The 16,376-nt window shown below is 49.5% G+C and overlaps 7 protein-coding genes across 7 annotated transcripts; 3 read left to right on the top strand and 4 right to left on the bottom strand.

The window, feature by feature from the left end:
- Positions 1 to 1,085: 1,085 nt before the first annotated feature.
- Positions 1,086 to 3,018, top strand: BO88DRAFT_349762 (putative transporter; the record flags this gene model as incomplete). The annotated part of the gene is made up of 6 exons (XM_025703468.1): positions 1,086 to 1,352; positions 1,405 to 1,733; positions 1,787 to 2,630; positions 2,680 to 2,798; positions 2,854 to 2,937; positions 2,994 to 3,018. 6 exons carry the CDS (start codon positions 1,086 to 1,088, stop codon positions 3,016 to 3,018), a joined length of 1,668 nt encoding a protein of 555 aa, XP_025558869.1.
- A 156-nt stretch (positions 3,019 to 3,174) lies between these two features.
- BO88DRAFT_408019 (uncharacterized protein) lies at positions 3,175 to 3,743 on the bottom strand. The gene is made up of 2 exons (XM_025707599.1): positions 3,555 to 3,743; positions 3,175 to 3,434 (listed from the first exon to the last, which is right to left on the bottom strand). Exons 1-2 carry the CDS (start codon positions 3,647 to 3,649, stop codon positions 3,215 to 3,217), a joined length of 315 nt encoding a protein of 104 aa, XP_025558868.1. The 5' UTR covers positions 3,650 to 3,743; the 3' UTR covers positions 3,175 to 3,214.
- A 950-nt stretch (positions 3,744 to 4,693) lies between these two features.
- On the top strand, positions 4,694 to 6,813 carry BO88DRAFT_396258 (GABA permease; the record flags this gene model as incomplete). The annotated part of the gene is made up of 7 exons (XM_025705231.1): positions 4,694 to 4,855; positions 4,906 to 4,976; positions 5,029 to 5,099; positions 5,233 to 5,277; positions 5,334 to 5,735; positions 5,787 to 6,112; positions 6,174 to 6,813. The coding sequence occupies 7 exons, from the start codon at positions 4,694 to 4,696 to the stop codon at positions 6,606 to 6,608; spliced, it is 1,512 nt and encodes a 503-aa protein (XP_025558867.1). The 3' UTR covers positions 6,609 to 6,813.
- A 1,074-nt stretch (positions 6,814 to 7,887) lies between these two features.
- BO88DRAFT_396253 (uncharacterized protein) lies at positions 7,888 to 9,287 on the top strand (the record flags this gene model as incomplete). Its single annotated transcript, XM_025705230.1, has 5 exons — positions 7,888 to 8,086; positions 8,154 to 8,265; positions 8,324 to 8,541; positions 8,596 to 8,738; positions 8,795 to 9,287. The coding sequence occupies exons 1-5, from the start codon at positions 7,907 to 7,909 to the stop codon at positions 9,285 to 9,287; spliced, it is 1,146 nt and encodes a 381-aa protein (XP_025558866.1). The 5' UTR covers positions 7,888 to 7,906.
- A 371-nt stretch (positions 9,288 to 9,658) lies between these two features.
- Positions 9,659 to 11,545, bottom strand: BO88DRAFT_408017 (DUF3431 domain-containing protein). Its single transcript, XM_025707598.1, has 3 exons — positions 10,813 to 11,545; positions 10,319 to 10,761; positions 9,659 to 10,267 (listed from the first exon to the last, which is right to left on the bottom strand). The coding sequence occupies exons 1-3, from the start codon at positions 11,202 to 11,204 to the stop codon at positions 10,059 to 10,061; spliced, it is 1,044 nt and encodes a 347-aa protein (XP_025558865.1). The 5' UTR covers positions 11,205 to 11,545; the 3' UTR covers positions 9,659 to 10,058.
- A 118-nt stretch (positions 11,546 to 11,663) lies between these two features.
- BO88DRAFT_408016 (lipase family protein) lies at positions 11,664 to 13,256 on the bottom strand. The gene is made up of 4 exons (XM_025707597.1): positions 12,704 to 13,256; positions 12,486 to 12,651; positions 12,104 to 12,440; positions 11,664 to 12,052 (listed from the first exon to the last, which is right to left on the bottom strand). Exons 1-4 carry the CDS (start codon positions 12,783 to 12,785, stop codon positions 11,744 to 11,746), a joined length of 894 nt encoding a protein of 297 aa, XP_025558864.1. The 5' UTR covers positions 12,786 to 13,256; the 3' UTR covers positions 11,664 to 11,743.
- Positions 13,257 to 15,039: 1,783 nt separating this feature from the next.
- BO88DRAFT_408014 (cleavage and polyadenylation specificity factor subunit 5) lies at positions 15,040 to 16,264 on the bottom strand. Its single transcript, XM_025707596.1, has 4 exons — positions 16,138 to 16,264; positions 15,809 to 16,060; positions 15,494 to 15,741; positions 15,040 to 15,412 (listed from the first exon to the last, which is right to left on the bottom strand). Exons 1-4 carry the CDS (start codon positions 16,176 to 16,178, stop codon positions 15,120 to 15,122), a joined length of 834 nt encoding a protein of 277 aa, XP_025558863.1. The 5' UTR covers positions 16,179 to 16,264; the 3' UTR covers positions 15,040 to 15,119.
- Between the last annotated feature and the right edge of the window lie 112 nt (positions 16,265 to 16,376).

The raw sequence follows: 16,376 nt of genomic DNA, 5'->3' as shown, positions 1-16,376 counted from the left end.
TGCAGTCTATGTAGTGCATGGGAAGAAGAGAAGAGGAGGTGGTTGCTGCTAGCAAAGCGGGCCAAGCATGGCGTGATAGTGCTGTTGCTTCGCGCAACTCGCCCTAATCAAGCTTGCCGGCAAGGCGACGTGCAATCCAGACTCATACCCCGCCTAAGACTTTGTCTCCAAGATTTTATTGTATTTTGGTCTGGGTCAGACTTATCTGGAAAATATTCTTTACTGAGTTGGCTGCGCATATTGTGAGGTGTTACTGGTACTGTTGTCTTGTCGCGATGAATCGCATCAAAGTCCGCATCTACCACATTTTGAATGCTCACCATGAACCTTTGGAGACCATAAAAAAAAATGGATCAAAACACCATTCGTATCAGATTCCCCCACCATAAGCGGCTTATCCTTCCCAATCAGCAATAAAGACAATGTTGCGATGTCAAGCCCGTAGCATATCATCATAAGCCAATGCGATGGTGACATCGCAGTTCTGGCGAACTTGATACAATTTCTCAACTATTATTGGATCCTCTGCCATCAGCTGCGGAGATCTGGAGCAGCCGCTAATCTCAGTCCCGGCACTTGTCCGCTTAACCTTACTTGTTCCTCATAACGTCAGTTATGCTCCCCTTGCGTGATTTCATCCCCTGCCGGGACTTTTGCGCAAGATCGGTCAAGTCTCCAGCACTAACAAGCACCTCGGAAAGTAAAGCCATATCAGATTCTGCGGCCCTTGAATCATGGCATATCAGCCTTTAGGTAGTTCTCGGCCGTAGTTGACGTTGGCCCCATCCGCCAACCATTTCATGTCGCACATCGATGCGCTCAACGTTCTAGGTTGTTTGAACCTTACCCACTCATGCGACAATTGGCTACGTATAGCTACCCACAGCTCTCGTGCTAACAACTAGTACATCGTGCTGACACTTTCACGAAAAATTGCGTGATGATGTTCGACGCCTGTTTATCGCTGATGGACACGTCAAAAAGGCCCGATGTCCCCTGAGTTGCTGTTTATTTCTTGAGCTCAACCACCCGAAGCTGGTCTTTCACTGTTACTCTGCCTCTCAACACCTTGCTACACAGGCAAGATGACCACAGACGGCGTCAAGGAAGTCCCCGCGGACACGGCCTCCGCAAACGAGGACACCAAGAAGAACCCTGATGTCTCGACATCATCGGCATCATCAACCTCACTTACGGACTCGGAACACAGAGTCGCAAAAGTGACTGACTGCGCCTTTGATACGACGGAAGACCCTAGGTTTTACAAGCCGATCCCCGAGTATGAGAGCGCGCATCGCTGGGATCCATACTTCGAATGGACGGAAGAGGAAGAAAAGGCACTAATCAAGAAGGTAACTGCCATTTATACAAGCCTATCTGCTGGATCATAGCTGATTGCAACAGATTGACATCCGAGTTTGTACTTTCGCATGCGTTACGTTTTTCGCACTTCAGCTTGACAGAGGCAACATTGTGCAAGCAAACTCAGACAGCATGCTGGGGGACCTCGGAATGACCACAAATGATTACAACACCGGACAAACGATTTTCTACCTCACTTTCCTCTTTTCCGAGCTTCCTTCGCAGTTGTTGTCTAAGAAGGTCGGCCCGGATCGCTGGATTCCCATTCAAATGGTCGCCTGGAGTTTCGTCGCCGCATTCCAGGCATTTCTCAAGAACAGGGCTGGATATTTCGCCTGCAGAGCGCTTCTCGGCCTCCTGGAGGGAGGATTGTAAGTCTTCCTACACCTTACTACCTGGGAATACTCTTCCTAACAATTTTTAGCATTGCCGACACTATCCTCTTCCTGTCCTTCTTCTACAAGTCCAAAGAGCTGCCGCAACGGTTGAGTTACTTCTGGGTTTCTTACGAAGCAACATCTATCGTCGGCGCTTTTCTGGCATTCGGCTTCCTCCACATCCATGGTTCCGACGGTTATACTGGAGGATGGCGCTATCTGTTCGCTTTTGAGGGTCTTATTACAGGAATCATTGGAATCATCGCCGCCTTCTGGATGCCTGCATCTCCCACCCAGACTAAAGGCGGTTTCCGCGGTAAAGACGGTTGGTTCAACGAGCGCGAGGAGAAGATCCTTGTCAACCGTGTCCTCCGTGACGATCCCAGCAAGGGAAGCATGCACAACCGTCAGGCGGTCACACCGAAGATGCTTTGGCATGCTCTGTGCGACTACGACATGTGGCCCATCTACCTGCTTGGTCTGACGTGGATGATTCCCAACACACCTGCTACCAACTACATTACCCTGGAGTTGAAGTCGCTTGGGTTCGGCACCTTTGAAACGAACCTCCTGACCATCCCCGCATATGTCATCTTCATTATCAACCTACTGTTCTGGACTTGGATTTCAGAACGCTTCAACCAGCGTCTACTTCTCGGTGTCGTCTCTGAATTTTGGTGTTTGGTCTTGCTCATCACGCTCGAAGTCCTGCCAGATGGAGCCAGTGGATGGGCGCGGTGGATCATCAATGCTCTCTTGATTGGAGCCCCTTACGTACACGCAATCATCGTGGCCATGACATCCAGAAACGCGGGATCGGTCCGCACACGCACTGTTGCGAGCGCGGTATACAATATGATGGTCCAAGCCTCGAGTATCATTGCCAGTCAGGTCAGTGAGAAACCACCCCGCATTATGACTCGCTACTAACCCCTTGCAGATTTATCAAGACAAAGACAAGCCTTACTACCGTGTGGGTAATAAAGTTCTGATTGCCTTGTCCGTGTTCAGCATGGCTTTATTCATTGGAGCCAAGTTTTATTACATCTGGCGCAACAAGTATGGCTCACCAAATCTCCGATAGTAACGACTACAATGCTAACTATGCTACCAGGTACAACGCTACTCGTTGGAATGCCATGTCCAGCGAAGAGAGGGAGGAATATCTGGCAGCTAACAAGGATCTTGGAAACAAGCGGTGAGTCTTCCTTCGGCAAAATTGCTTGATAATCTGTCTAATTCATCGCCTTGCAGACTCGATTTCCGATTTACTCACTAGATGAGCACGACTAATGATTGATTATATTATACAACTAAAACATAGATAACCAACTGCATATATGGAAAGCTGGTGGACGCCCCGCGGGATACCCTGAAGTCTATAGATTAGACGATAGAGCAAATTCATAATACAACATATCGCTCAAGTGATCATAAACCGTAAGGGACAAGCCGTAACTCATGTCCACACATGCCTATTCTCCAATGACATACTCGCATCCACTGTCTCCAATCCACACCTCATGCAACTTGCCCGCTGGAACATCCAGTCGTGCACCAACACCGAACGTCTCCTTTTTCACCTCCCCGTTATGCAGCCTAGCATTATCATCCGGGTAGGTGATTGTCAAACTCCCTTGGCGTATTAGATGCGTTGTGACACCGCCATGTGAGTGTGGTGGATAATGAGCATTGCTAGGACAGTATTAGTTCCACTAGTACTTGAATTATCATAAATCCTATGCACAGAATAATGATATAGACTAAGACCCTAAGAAATACGCAGCACAACAACCATGGTTTCCATCAACTCACCTTCCGTCCGCCCAAGTAAAGACGTGCTTGAAGCCCCAATCCTTGACTAGACGTTCGCATTCTTTGCGTGTACCAATGGAGTATGTTTCCGCCATTACTCTTCTTCAACTGACTTAACCCGGTGATAGGAGGATAACTGTCAAGGCAGATAGATCTTCTGGAAGCTGTTTAGAAGTGTTGGTGATGCGGGGAATACAGCGATGACGTCGATGGGATTAGTAATTCATGGCAGATGAATTGCTTGTTGACGGTCACGTGGAGGAAGTGTATTGTTTGATTCTATTTGTCGATGGTGATTCCGTGGCTGGACATATTATTGAGTGGATCTATGACTCCCACTATGCGTTCTAGAGGCATTGAACTACATTATAATGGCCAACTGCGCCATTGAAAGTGTCAATGCTCAGGTATTCTCTTTACTCAAACACAATGAAGATTCTAATTTTTGCTGAAAGAAAAGAAGACCCAATTTCTGTGTTACACTATACGAGAGTCCCTCGTTAATTTATAGTGGCAAGGCGCCCGAGAAGCGACTGACAACAAGATACACCGTCAATTTGAAAGCAACGACTGGGCTCCAATAGGTCTTTAAAGCCTTTCAAATAACAAATCTAACCTCACCGAGCCCTAGCTTCTTACACAAATGCCTTACTAAGGCTGAAACAGTCGGAGAAATGTCTATACCCGGACGAAATACTACTGCAAGCGACACGGGATGGTATGGCGCGGTTCTCCCCCGAGGGCGTTAGATTAACGCTAGTCCACTTAGCCCACGCCAACGCCTTAGCTCCAGGACGCCAGGTGGGTCAAGCTTGATAGTGGAACACCCAGGATTTGATGAAGCTCCTCTTATCGCAGCCAGCCCAAGGCGAATTGGAGCCAGCTGTATCTGGCTACCGAAGCTTCTCACCCGCATCGATGGCTTCTAGGCCGTCATCCCCCCTGTCGATGACTGGAGTGAAGGGCAGAGTTTCCCTTCTGGGAACTCGTCAGGAAATGGTGGGTTGGCTAATCCGGATGCATGATGCAGGGCCTTGAGGGACTGGATTGAAATATAGCTACTCGTCCCTCGTCTTGAAATCTGTGCCAATTCTTTGCAAGATCCGAACACCAAAGGAAAGACAGAGGAACTCGAAGAAATGCCGGACAATGTTGAACTCACTACCACCAAGGGTGGAAATAATATTTCCACTGTATTCGCTGATGAAGGGCTTGCCAAAGGTCATGTCGCTCAAAAGTATATCGGCACTATGGCCGACCAAAGGGATATGCAAGCTTTGGGAAAGGAACAAGTTCTCAGGGTTCGCTATCTGTATATTCAGTAAATGGATTTTTCTAATGGTGCCCTCAGAGAAATTTCCGGTTCATTTCAATCGTTGCCTTTGGATGTACTCTGATTGCTTCATGGGAGGTCATGTTGACGTAAGTCAATTTATTTCCGGGGTTTGTGTACATGATGTTAATACTGGGACAGCATGATGAGCTCACCTCTGGTTGATGGTGGCACTGCTGGCTTCATCTGGGGATTTGTCGTGGTTTCGGTTGGTGTGTTGCTTCTGTTCGCCAGTCTGGCGGAGATGGCTTCCATGTGAGTGCACCCACTTTATCCTAAGATTATACACCAGCTGATCATTTCATAGGGCACCCACTGCTGGTGGCCAATATCACTGGGTATCAGAATTCGCACCGAGGAAGTACCAGAAGTTCTTGAGTTATATCACTGGTATGTATAGCTACCCGCTGAGGATGGCTGAGCCTAACAAGCCCGGTCGCATCTAGGATGGCTCTGTGCCACCGGCTGGGAATGCGCAATTGTGTCAATTGCTTTCCTGGCAGGTACCATCATTCAAGGACTAGTTATCCTCAATTACCCAGATTATGTTTCTGAGCGGTGGCACGGTACTCTCATTACAATCGCCATCACCCTTTTCTCCGTTCTCTTCAACACCTTTCTCGCCAAGAAGCTCCCTCTCGTTGAAGCCTTCATCTTGATCCTCCACGTTGCCGGGTTCTTCATTGTGATTATACCCCTGTGGGTTTTGGCACCCATCAAGGACGCAAAGTCAGTTTTCACCCAGTTTACAAACGGTGGTGATTGGAATAGCAATGGTACTGCAACTATGGTTGGTCTAATCACTGCTATTACTGCCATGATTGGCTACGACTGTACTGTCCATATGTGTGAGTAAAGGCTCTGGCTCGATCATTTAGACATGCTAATACAGTACACAGCCGAGGAAGTCCGTGACGCTTCCACAACACTTCCCAAAGCTATAATGGCGGCGTGCTCCTTGAACGGGGTCTTGGCCTTTGTCGTTATGGTCACTCTGTGTTTCACCTTGGGTGATGTGAATGAGGTTCTCGACTCCGCTACTGGGTATCCTTTCATTCAGGTCTTTTTCAACGCCACCAAGAGCTACGCAGCTACAAACGCAATGACTGCAATTGTGACCATGTCGCTTATTGCCAGTGTTATTACTGAGGTCGCTACTGCGTCGCGTCAACTTTGGTCATTCGCCCGTGATGGGGGCGTCCCACTGGCTCGCTTTTTCGGTCATGTAAGGGTTCCCACTTCTTGCTTGGTTTCAGCTTTAATTTACCAGTACTGATGGGCAACAGGTCAATCCAAATTGGAACATCCCTCTCAACGCTGTTCTGGTGTCCCTCGTGCTTACGATGCTGCTATCACTAATCAACATCGGCTCGACTGTCGCCCTGGATGCCTTGATCACCCTCACTGTCGGAGCATTGTTGAATTCCTACATCGTCACTGTTTCCTGTGTCGCATGGAAAAGAATTCGTGGGGAACCATTACCCCCACATCGGTGGTCACTAGGCCGATGGGGACTTTGGGTAAACCTCGGGGCCCTGGCTTTCCTCATCCCGGAGTTCGTTTTCGTTATGTTCCCCCTTTACTCGACTGTGGATCCCGAGAACATGAACTGGAGCTCACTCATGTATGGTGGCATGTTGATTTTTTCCATCATCTACTATGCGTTGTACGGGCGGAAAACTTATGTGCCGCCCGTGGCCCTGGTCAAGCGCGAAATCTGATTTGGACGTTCGTTGGCTGGAGTCGTTATTGCTGCTGCATGGACACGCCACCTCTTTCCGTTTTGGTGATTCTGGCGCAGTAACAGGTCGACGTTGGTGGTCTCCACCGCACCGGCCTATCGCCTGCATCGGTGTCGCAAGTGCCTGCGCATTCTTCGCCGGCGTAATGGAGCCCGAACTATGTTTATTGGCGATTAGTATGGAGAATGGCCAGGATGCTATTCCTTCCTGACTTCTGCCCACAGTGGGGTTGAATTCGAAAAGTTTTCTTTCTACCGTATGGTTTGATTCAACCGCTGGTAATACTACGAAACTCAAATGCCAGGTTATGATTACTTCTGGATCCAAATTTATATTTCATATATCTCGGCGATGGGCCGGCCGGATCTTGTTCGCCAGATGATCCCGCCGCGGCCCACCGGAACAAGACCGGGAGCTTACCAGCACTTCTCTCACGAACCCTAACTGATCCGGGCAAGTCCCCCGACGATCAACGGGAACGCCGCTGCGGACACATTCCCCGGAGCGTTCCTTGTGGACCCGGAAGGATGCCCGCTCCTGTTTGGTATAACACCAATGAGCACTACGTTTATGAAGCCAGGCTGCAACCTTATTAGTGATCTTGAGCTGTTATATCCGCGAGGCCAGCACCTTTCATTTGTACTGGTGACAATAAAATCATGTTCAGCTTCTTCGAAAGAAAACGCGGTATAAACACTAGCACGAATAGTGGTAGCCTAGTCAAGCTAAGGGGTAGCTAGTTCTGCCATGGTTCGAGACGGATGCGACATGATTGCGTGTTACAATCATACTAAACTCTAGGGTAGTATGATCCCTGCAAGTGCATCCTTCTCCGTTATTAACTTTTATTCGTACAGGGTCGGGTTTAGCTACTCGCAACGCTACAGGGGCTTTGGATTCCGAATATCAGCCGTAATGAACAAGCACCGTTCATTTCTCTCAACTGGCATTTTATAAAGCTGGATCAGAAATCCTTCCATGCGCTCAAGCTGAGCCTTTTGTACTATTAATCTGGCCAATGATAGGTCCCGACTACTCGCACACTGGAGTCAGATCCCTATCAGACCAGGCCACCATAGTCTCGACCCCGAAGAGATGGCGCTATGCCGTTCGCTTCGGAACATACCTAAAGCCTGCATACAGGCCAGTTTATCTATCGGCCTTTATATTTGGGAGACCTTGCATTAGCATCCTAACCTGATCTCTTGCTTTTCCAAAGGGCACCGGACGATAAGCGACTCACGGTCGCTTGCTGAGCGTCTGGGTGGCTCCCTGTCATGACGGCATCTGGGAAGCCCCTTGTGGTCATTGACGAGAGTCACCATGCCGGCATTGTCATTGTTGTTGGGACTTTGGCCCTGATAATGACATTGATCTGCTTGGCTATCCGGGTGTATGTCAGAACAATACTGAGCCCGGGGTTTGGACGAGATGACTATCTATTATTTGTTGCAACGGTAAGTTTCAACGTTGTCTCCTATGATTAATCTAAAAAATGGATACTAACCACTGCATTATGGATAGGCTTTCGCCATCATTCAAACCTCACTCGTCATGTCAAACTCTGCCAAGGGATTCGGGACATCTATAGGGCTTCTTTCCTCAGATCAGGTCGTGAACGTTCAGCGGGTACGTTGTTCAGAATATGGACTGGGGCACATGTTAATCAAAATTCATGTCAATCCAGACAACAGCTGCCACAGATACTTTGATTTTAATCACCGTCTTTCTGTCCAAATGCTGTGTGCTTGGCATGCTCTCGAGGTTGACTCCCCAACGCATTCACCACTTCATTCTCTACGGGATACTGGGGTTGAGTATCTGTTGGGTTCTCTCCTCAATCCTGATCATCCTTGTGAACTGCGAATTGAACAAACCATGGGCAAGACCCATAGACCACTGTACTGGATTGGTATGAATCCTCTCGCTCCATATCCCTGCAGTCACACTAACCACCCCTCACCAGTTCCGAAAATGGGAATACATCGGTGCAACAGACAGCATCATTGAACTCATGCTCTTCCTATTCTCGATCCTTCTCGTCAAAAGCCTGCAAATGCCAACATCCCGAAAAGTCATCGTCCTCTCTTCTTTCGCCGTTCGTTTACCGTAAGCATTCCCCATCACCCACAAACACCACACACCTAACCTACTACCTTCATTAGTCTCATTGTATTCACCTCCCTACATCTATACCATCTCAAAAACTATGCCTACTCCACAAACCCAACCCTAGACATCATCGACAGCTACGTCTGGACCCAAATGGGCATGAACTACGCTCTCATCGTATGCACCTCCTTCTGCCTCGCCCCCTTCATGCGCGCCATCAGCGTCACCTACGGCAACGCAGGCGAAGTCACCCTCGGCACTAGCAGCGCTAGATCCAAATCAGGCAAATACGCTCGGGATATATCGAAACAATCGCGGAGCTACGTGTTGGAGTCGATGGATAATCAGGAAGAGGCCGGTCACGGCATGAACAACTCACGACTTTCACAACCTACGTTTGTGCCGGAGCAATCCGCCGGCATTTTCAACGCTACTGCGTACGATGGAAGTAGTCGAACGGATGGGGATAGTGTGGCTAGTTCGGAGAGTACGAGGATGATTATTAAGAAAGATGTTGAGGTCTCTGTTACTCATGAGCCGAGGTAATTGATAAAAGTTCTTTTCATTTGTTAGAATGGTGGTCGTAAGTCGTAGACATACATTCGATTCTGGTCTGCTTTTCCTACGTCTTGCCTGAATGCTGCTCCGTCAAATACTATCCGAAGAAAAGCAATCGTAGGTAACAGTGAGTATCCATCGAACACTATTGCTGTGACGATGAAGTTCAGTTTCTATGTCTTGTATGTTCTTGTTAGAGTATGCATCTGCACCTGTTGAGATTCCAATATAGGTGTAGCCTGGAGGACGAGGGCCGGAGGCAATAAATTGGTGGCCTGAGTCGCAGGTCTGGGTCTATCCGAAGTAGGTAGAGTGCATAGCTACGTGTTCCTTCTTGAGAAAGTATGGTAAGACGAAATCCGAGATCTGAGAGATGGAGTGGTATATTTTGGTAGGTAGATATTACTTCACATGAGAATGGAAATAGTGTTGTTATAATACATCGGTAGTTTTTTCAGTAACAGCGTTCGCTCATCGAAGATGCCAATACATAGTATGTTAGTTATATGCCATATGCCTGTTTTGGGTGTGCCAGACTGTGTCTGGCAGCGGTGGAGGAGTTGAGATCTGGTTTCACTGGGAGAGAGACGCGACGCTGATGCTCCACCTGTTTTGCCAGATGAGCTGCCGCTCTACTCCTTTGAAGCATACATCATGCTTGAAGTGAGTCCCGGTTTTGATCTCCGTGAGCAGTGTATACCCCGAGTCGCAACATCTTATACTCGAACATCTCATCTGATCTGTGAGACTAGGTATAGATCAAGCCTCCGGAAGTCCCTTGCTAGGGTCCTGCTTCTGACCCTTCCAGCCGATATAGGGCCATCCCTTGGGAAGAGAAGAGTATGGTGGGAGAACATAGCGGCCAGCGCAGTCTCCCTCCGTCGGACAATCCAAATTGCATAGTCCGAATACCTTGCAGTAGCATTCTTCTGCCGTGGGACAGTAGACGGGGCCCTTGCCGAAGATCACTGTACGAGTTAGTCAATTCCCGTTATCGTTGGAATGAGTTTGGGACATACTGTGCCATGAGTATTCCATGATCCGTCCACTGAGATCATCGGGTAACGTCGTCTCAGCCAACCATTTCCGGTACCGCACATAGTCACTCTTGGGCCGCTCGCGGATCTTCCAGCGTGTGACGGCGAATTGCGCGCAGCATGAAACCCCCACTTCTTCAGGGACCTCCGCCCCGGGAAACAGTTCCATGAATCCTGTCTTAAAATACTCTCCTGCATGGACGTCGTTGCGATGCGTATCACTGAGGGGATGAATCTCCGCCGGACAGCCCAGAACCCAGGCGCAGCGCAGATTCACATAGCCTTGTTTTTGGAGATATGGGACCTGGAAATTGCGAAGAACGGGCACACCATCGTAGTAGGGGTCGTCGTTGTGCCATTGGTATCGTTGTGAATGGATGAATAGGATCGAGTCGGGAAGGTTGTCGTAATTATCAATTATATATCTGCAGCAGTGAGTTGGTGCGCCCAGAACCGGCCAAGACACGGAGACTCACGTCAGATACACCATCGATTCCCTCCCCTTATTCAAAGCCACCGTCAACGGCGCTTTCTTGTCGTCCGCCACGTAGATGCTTTTATGCCACTCAGGAAAGTATGTGTACAGCCATGAGACATCGTCTCCCTTCATACTAGCCACCACCATGTCCTTGTCCAAGACCTGGGGCTGTCGCGAAGCCGAGGCGGACGGGGAAGCCTTCCCCGACCGCGAGTCGCGATGCGGGCCTCCCTTCACCGCATCCTCAGCAGACGTCTCTGACCGTTTGGGATCGGAGCTTCCGGCGAAGAAGAGAAAGTATAGAGCGTAGATGATGAGAATGGTGCAGAAGATTGCTTTTTCTTGGTTGCGCCGGCGCGGACTGTTAACTCCGCCGCGGAAGAATAGCATGACTGGCAATGGCGGCGGCGGGACTGGCACGAGGCGGGGGGACTGTAATCATATGCTGCTGGATGTATGTATGTCACGGAAGTCAATTGAGCGTCAAATCAGCGTGACGGGGCAGGGAACATGGCTGCACGGATGGACGATCGCAGACGGTCGGGGGTCGGTGAGGTCGATGCGGGCGGCGGTTTGAGTGAGTTGACCGACTCGGGGAGATTTTGCGGCGGCGCAGGATGAAGCTGAAACGTCGGCCGTCGGATGGAATAATATAGGAGAACCACGGAGGCCCCGGAGGCGATGGTTGTTGAAACCCGGGGATGCGACAGCTGGCAGGATGGGAGTTGTGGTGGACGAAAGTAAGGAGAAGAAAGATGATTGATGGCCGCAACTGGAAGTGGAGGAACAGCGCCTCCACACGTGCTTTATCTGCTACGTAATGGGATCTCACTCTGTTTCTTCTTTCACCACACCACCACTTGCTTGCTCTGATTATATACTAACTACTATGTACACTTCTCTCACCACTAATCTGACAGTCGGTCTAGCTATAGCAGGCACTCTGAAATCGCGAAAAAGTACCACAAATGAGCCAAAACGCTCACTGTTGCTTCGCCTGCATTTCCCGCCGTCGAATTGATTCCCTCGATGACTTCAATATCTGACGCCGTGACACTGGCTCCAGTGCCACTGGTGATCCAGTATTCCGGACTTGGCTGGCTGAATCCAAAGTCCATGGGTGGCAACCGGGGGACGATGTCATTCAAGTGTGTAACACGGAAGTTCGCTCCAGATCCTTGACTGGTGATGTACTCGGCCAGCGCATAGTTTCCGATTCGAGGACATCCATAGGTGTACTATTGACTGTCAGACCGATTGTCGCTCCATCACCTTTGTGAAGAACTCACCAGCTCAACGCTATACCCGTCATTTCGCAAAACTGTCGCTCCCAGCGTGGCCAATGCGCCGCCCAAACTGTGTCCGGTGAAGTATAGGGTATAGCCCGAATACGTGCTCATCGCGGACTTGATCTTGCTCGTCAGATCGTCGGCAGCGGATTCCCATGCCTTCCAGAAACCAGTATGGACCTTGCAGCCGGTGCAGAGGTCGTCGTTATCTTCCAGGATGAAGTCAAGATTAGCGACCCAATTCTCAATCGTGCTGCTTCCCCGGAAGGCGACCACGAGCCGCTTGTTGGTGTTGTCCGCGGCTAGGAAACCGGCTGTGCCTCCAAAGTCGTTCGTCCTGTTCAATTAGCTGTGCTCTATGTCTGCGATCTGAGTGACATACAGGTCGAACTCCAGCAGCATCTTGGTACTGGCCTCCTCGACTGATGGACAGGCGTTGGCCGTGCATGTCAAGTTGGAGTCATCCGAGTCGATATTATTCGAGCAATAAGCTGCGGCAGACCATTGTGCGAACAATTGCAACTCATCCAACGTGGAAGTTGAGACACCTATTCACCCTTCATCAGTGCTATCCAGCCACTTCAACTCGGGCACACCTACTCCGCACATCAAGCGGTGCCGGCGCGGCAACACCCAGCGCAGCGAGCGCCGTCAAAAGCACTCCAAACCGTCCAGAGAACATCTTGCAGTATACAAACAATCGAGGCGACCAAAACCTTGCGACTAACGGGCTGCTGCAATACACACACTGCCTCTATCCAACCGCTCCTCCGACCCCCCTTTTATACCCATATCATATTACCCACCGCGATTCCCCATCAGGGGCCTCAGGGGGGAAAAAGCAAGGAGCGGGGTAAGTCAGACAACAACATTCACCCAAACAGCACTGTCACGATAGTAGATGAAGCCAGCCATGCAATCAGGCACCGTATCTCCTCGTCCGCATCCTTTGTTCCGGGTCGGCGGTTGTCCGTTGCGCAACTGGAGTGCCAGTTTGGCCCCATCTCCATCCGGAGCGGAAGCCCGGTGGGGATTAATGGACTGCTATAGCAGCCCGTAGACAAGCATAGTCTGCTCCGAAAAGTTAAATAAAGTAGATGTTGTCTGAGGATGGGCAGTGTCGAAGGATCTACTGGCGGAGAAACGTGGAGGGCGTGGTACTGCACATGAGCAGTAGATTGAGCATTGGGATTGGGGATTGGGGATAGGGCCATGACATGTGCACAGGCCGAGGTAAGTAGGTCAAATCGAAGGGCAAGCAAGCAAGTCAACGGGAAACAGTATTACGAAATCTGAGACTTCTTCACATGCTGTTACTGTTGCAGTTGCTGTCAGTGTCGTGGTTCGTGACATGCAAGTAACTAGTGGAGTTAGTGACTTCTTGTCACTTTGCCGATCACTTTGCAGCGCTTATACTCATTCAGACTACGATACATACATACTATAGATGGGGAAGAAGAAGCACACAAACATATCTACGTATGTACCAAAAATAAAACATGTACGTACACGTGCCCATAATCAATACCATACTATCGAAGAAGAAGTAAGTAATCCTGACAAAAAGAAAAAAAAAAAAAAAAAAAAAAAAAAAAAACAAAAAAAAAAAAAAAAAAAAAAAAAAAAAAAAAGAAAAATACCTCAACTCACTATTGAAACAATACTCTCATCCCTTATTCCCGCCCCCAATACTACCTTACCTTCCCCAAGAACTCTCACAGTTTTAGGATAGTAATACAACAATAACCACAATAACTTAGTTATAGTAAATACATCTCCTATTACCTAACCACCTCTACTGCGTAGTAACTACTCAACTATTAAGTCAATCCATTACCTACCCGAAAGTATTACTCACCTAAAACTAAACTCCCTCACTCCATCCGGCACTTACACCACCCACACAAGCACTAGGTACTTACTTTTGGCAGCCTAACCAACTAACTAGTTAGCACAAGTCACTAGTTAATTAGTCCCGCTGCCTTACGAGTCCCCTACTAGTACTCCGTAGTCACCCACAAACCACCACCAACAACAAACGTCCGGGCTTCCCGGGCTGCGGGGTGCAGCCTTAGTATCCCGTACTATAACCCTGGGGTATATTTAACTAGTTCGTTAGGGGACGGACGGGAGGACGATGACTCCTTTACTCCTTCTTCTTCTTACTATTATTCGACGATAGTTAGTTGGCTGCTACCTACCTTGCAGAGTTTGTTAGTTTGGCTTGGGTAACCCCACTTTCTTCCTTCCTTCCAATTTATATTACCGTGTGCGTGCGTGTTGGTTGGAACTGAAGGATTCTTCAGACTTTCTGGTAGTCCGGCTTGTGATCTGCAGCTGTTAGTGTCGGGGTGGTGTGGCAGGTGACTATCTATCTACTCTTAGCATTGCTAAGTGGGTAGTGTTGTTGAAAGTGAAGGTGTGGGTGTATGGATGGATGTATAGGTACCTGTGGAGTACTTGACCTATGGTTAGGAGGAGCTGTGGGTATGTGCGTGCGTAGGCAGGTGCCGTTATGTGCCTGTGCTCTTTGTCTCTCTCTGTCTCCGTATCTACTATCTGTCTGTTTTGTGGTTCGGTGGTTCTCGGAGATTTTTGTACCAGTAATATAGCATTAGTAGCAGTATGTACTGCCAGGATCGGGAATGTATCATCTAAGCACATGGCAAAGTGGTATCTGCTCAAAGGATATATTGACCGCTACCTGCATAGCTAATTCAAGAACAAAAAAAGTGAAATGATAATGTGATAGAATGAAACAATCAATCAATCTTCGCTCCTGGAACGCCAACCAGACTCACATCACGTCTTTTGCATAGCATAGAAGAGAAAACAAAAACAAAAAAAAAAAAAAAGAGAGAAGCAACCCACGGAAAAGGAAAAATGCCCGAGCTGATCAGCAGGGGTCCGATCCAATCCAGCCAGGTAAACTGTCTCATCACTGCCATCCTTCGTCGGGGAATAATCGGAATAACAGCTCATGCCGGTTGAGTTCAAGACATGGCAATACTCTCAACTACGCACTAGCTCCATTCTCGCCCTCTCCGGATGGGTAATCCGTCATCCCCTCATCCTGTCCGTCACCGCTGTCCCCGGCCAGCACCTTCGTCCGAGGGATCTGATGGTCCGGCAAGGGCGTGCCCGGCGTCGCGGCAACCACGTTGTCGTTCTCATCGACGAACTCGAAGTTGTATCTCGACAGCAAGTGCGGGATAGCCGAGAGCTGCGGGCCATACCGGGCCGTGTTGTCGTATAGTTCGAAGAGCGGGACGGCAAGGAGCTTCATGTTCTTCGGGACGGAGAGGACCTCTGCACAACACATGTTAATTTAGACCATTCTTCCCTTCTCACCTGCCACTGGTATTCATGTGTGAGAGATGGAATGCTTACTCTTCTTCGGCAACTGAATGAAATACAACTTCTTGCACTCCTTCGGCCGAGTCACATGTCCCGGCAGGAACGGGTACATGAACGTCTCAAAGTTCGGCCTCCACCATTGCGCCAACGTGTCCCCGATCTCCCAGTCTTCGTTCACGCCTTCGCCCGAGAACTGCGAGCCGACGGGCGCGAGACGCTCATTGAGTCGTTTCTTGAAGCCCTCGACTTCGTCGTCCTCGAAGTTGAGGTAGTCACCGGGACTAGATACCAAAAACAATGTAAGTAAGAAACTCGAAGCTCTATAATCCACATGGTATGGAAACGCACAGCTTGAAAAACGCGTTGGCAATCTGCAGCATCAACACATGAGGATGGTTGTGTTCGTGGCAGACGAGGACACCCTCGCAGGTGCGTCTCATGCCATGTAGGTCGTAGTGCTCCTCGAGACGTTTTAGACGCGCCAGCACAGACGGGTCCTCCTCCGGTTGGGTTTCCTTGGTGCCGAATGTGTAGTTGGATAGGGGGTACAGGCGGATTGTTTTGGGTTGTTGCGCGGAGAAGTCTTTGGGGATGATGGGGCTATTATTCAGGACATGGTCAGTGGTGAATGCGTGGAGAAGGAAGCGGTAGTGAGGTAGGTCGGTGGCAGGACGTACGGGCGCGAGCTTTGGATCGCTGTCGCGGTGGTGGTCGACATGGTGAACGCAGGGGAAGCCAATGCGCCGCGAGTAAACAGGCTAAAGGAGTCGAATGCTGGATACGTAGTCAGGAAGTCAAGAGCGGCTGGAGCTCTCGGTGGTGGATCGGCGATGATGGCGGAGCTGGGCTCGGCGTCGGAGCGGTCCTCCCGCGAAAACATTCGACCGCCCCGATGCTCGCCATGTCAGTCTACTAG

The sequence above is a fragment of the Aspergillus vadensis genome (assembly GCF_003184925.1).
Source record: "Aspergillus vadensis CBS 113365 unplaced genomic scaffold BO88scaffold_27, whole genome shotgun sequence".
Taxonomy (NCBI): Eukaryota; Fungi; Ascomycota; class Eurotiomycetes; order Eurotiales; family Aspergillaceae; genus Aspergillus; species Aspergillus vadensis.
This window is presented reverse-complemented; position numbering and strand designations above follow the sequence as displayed.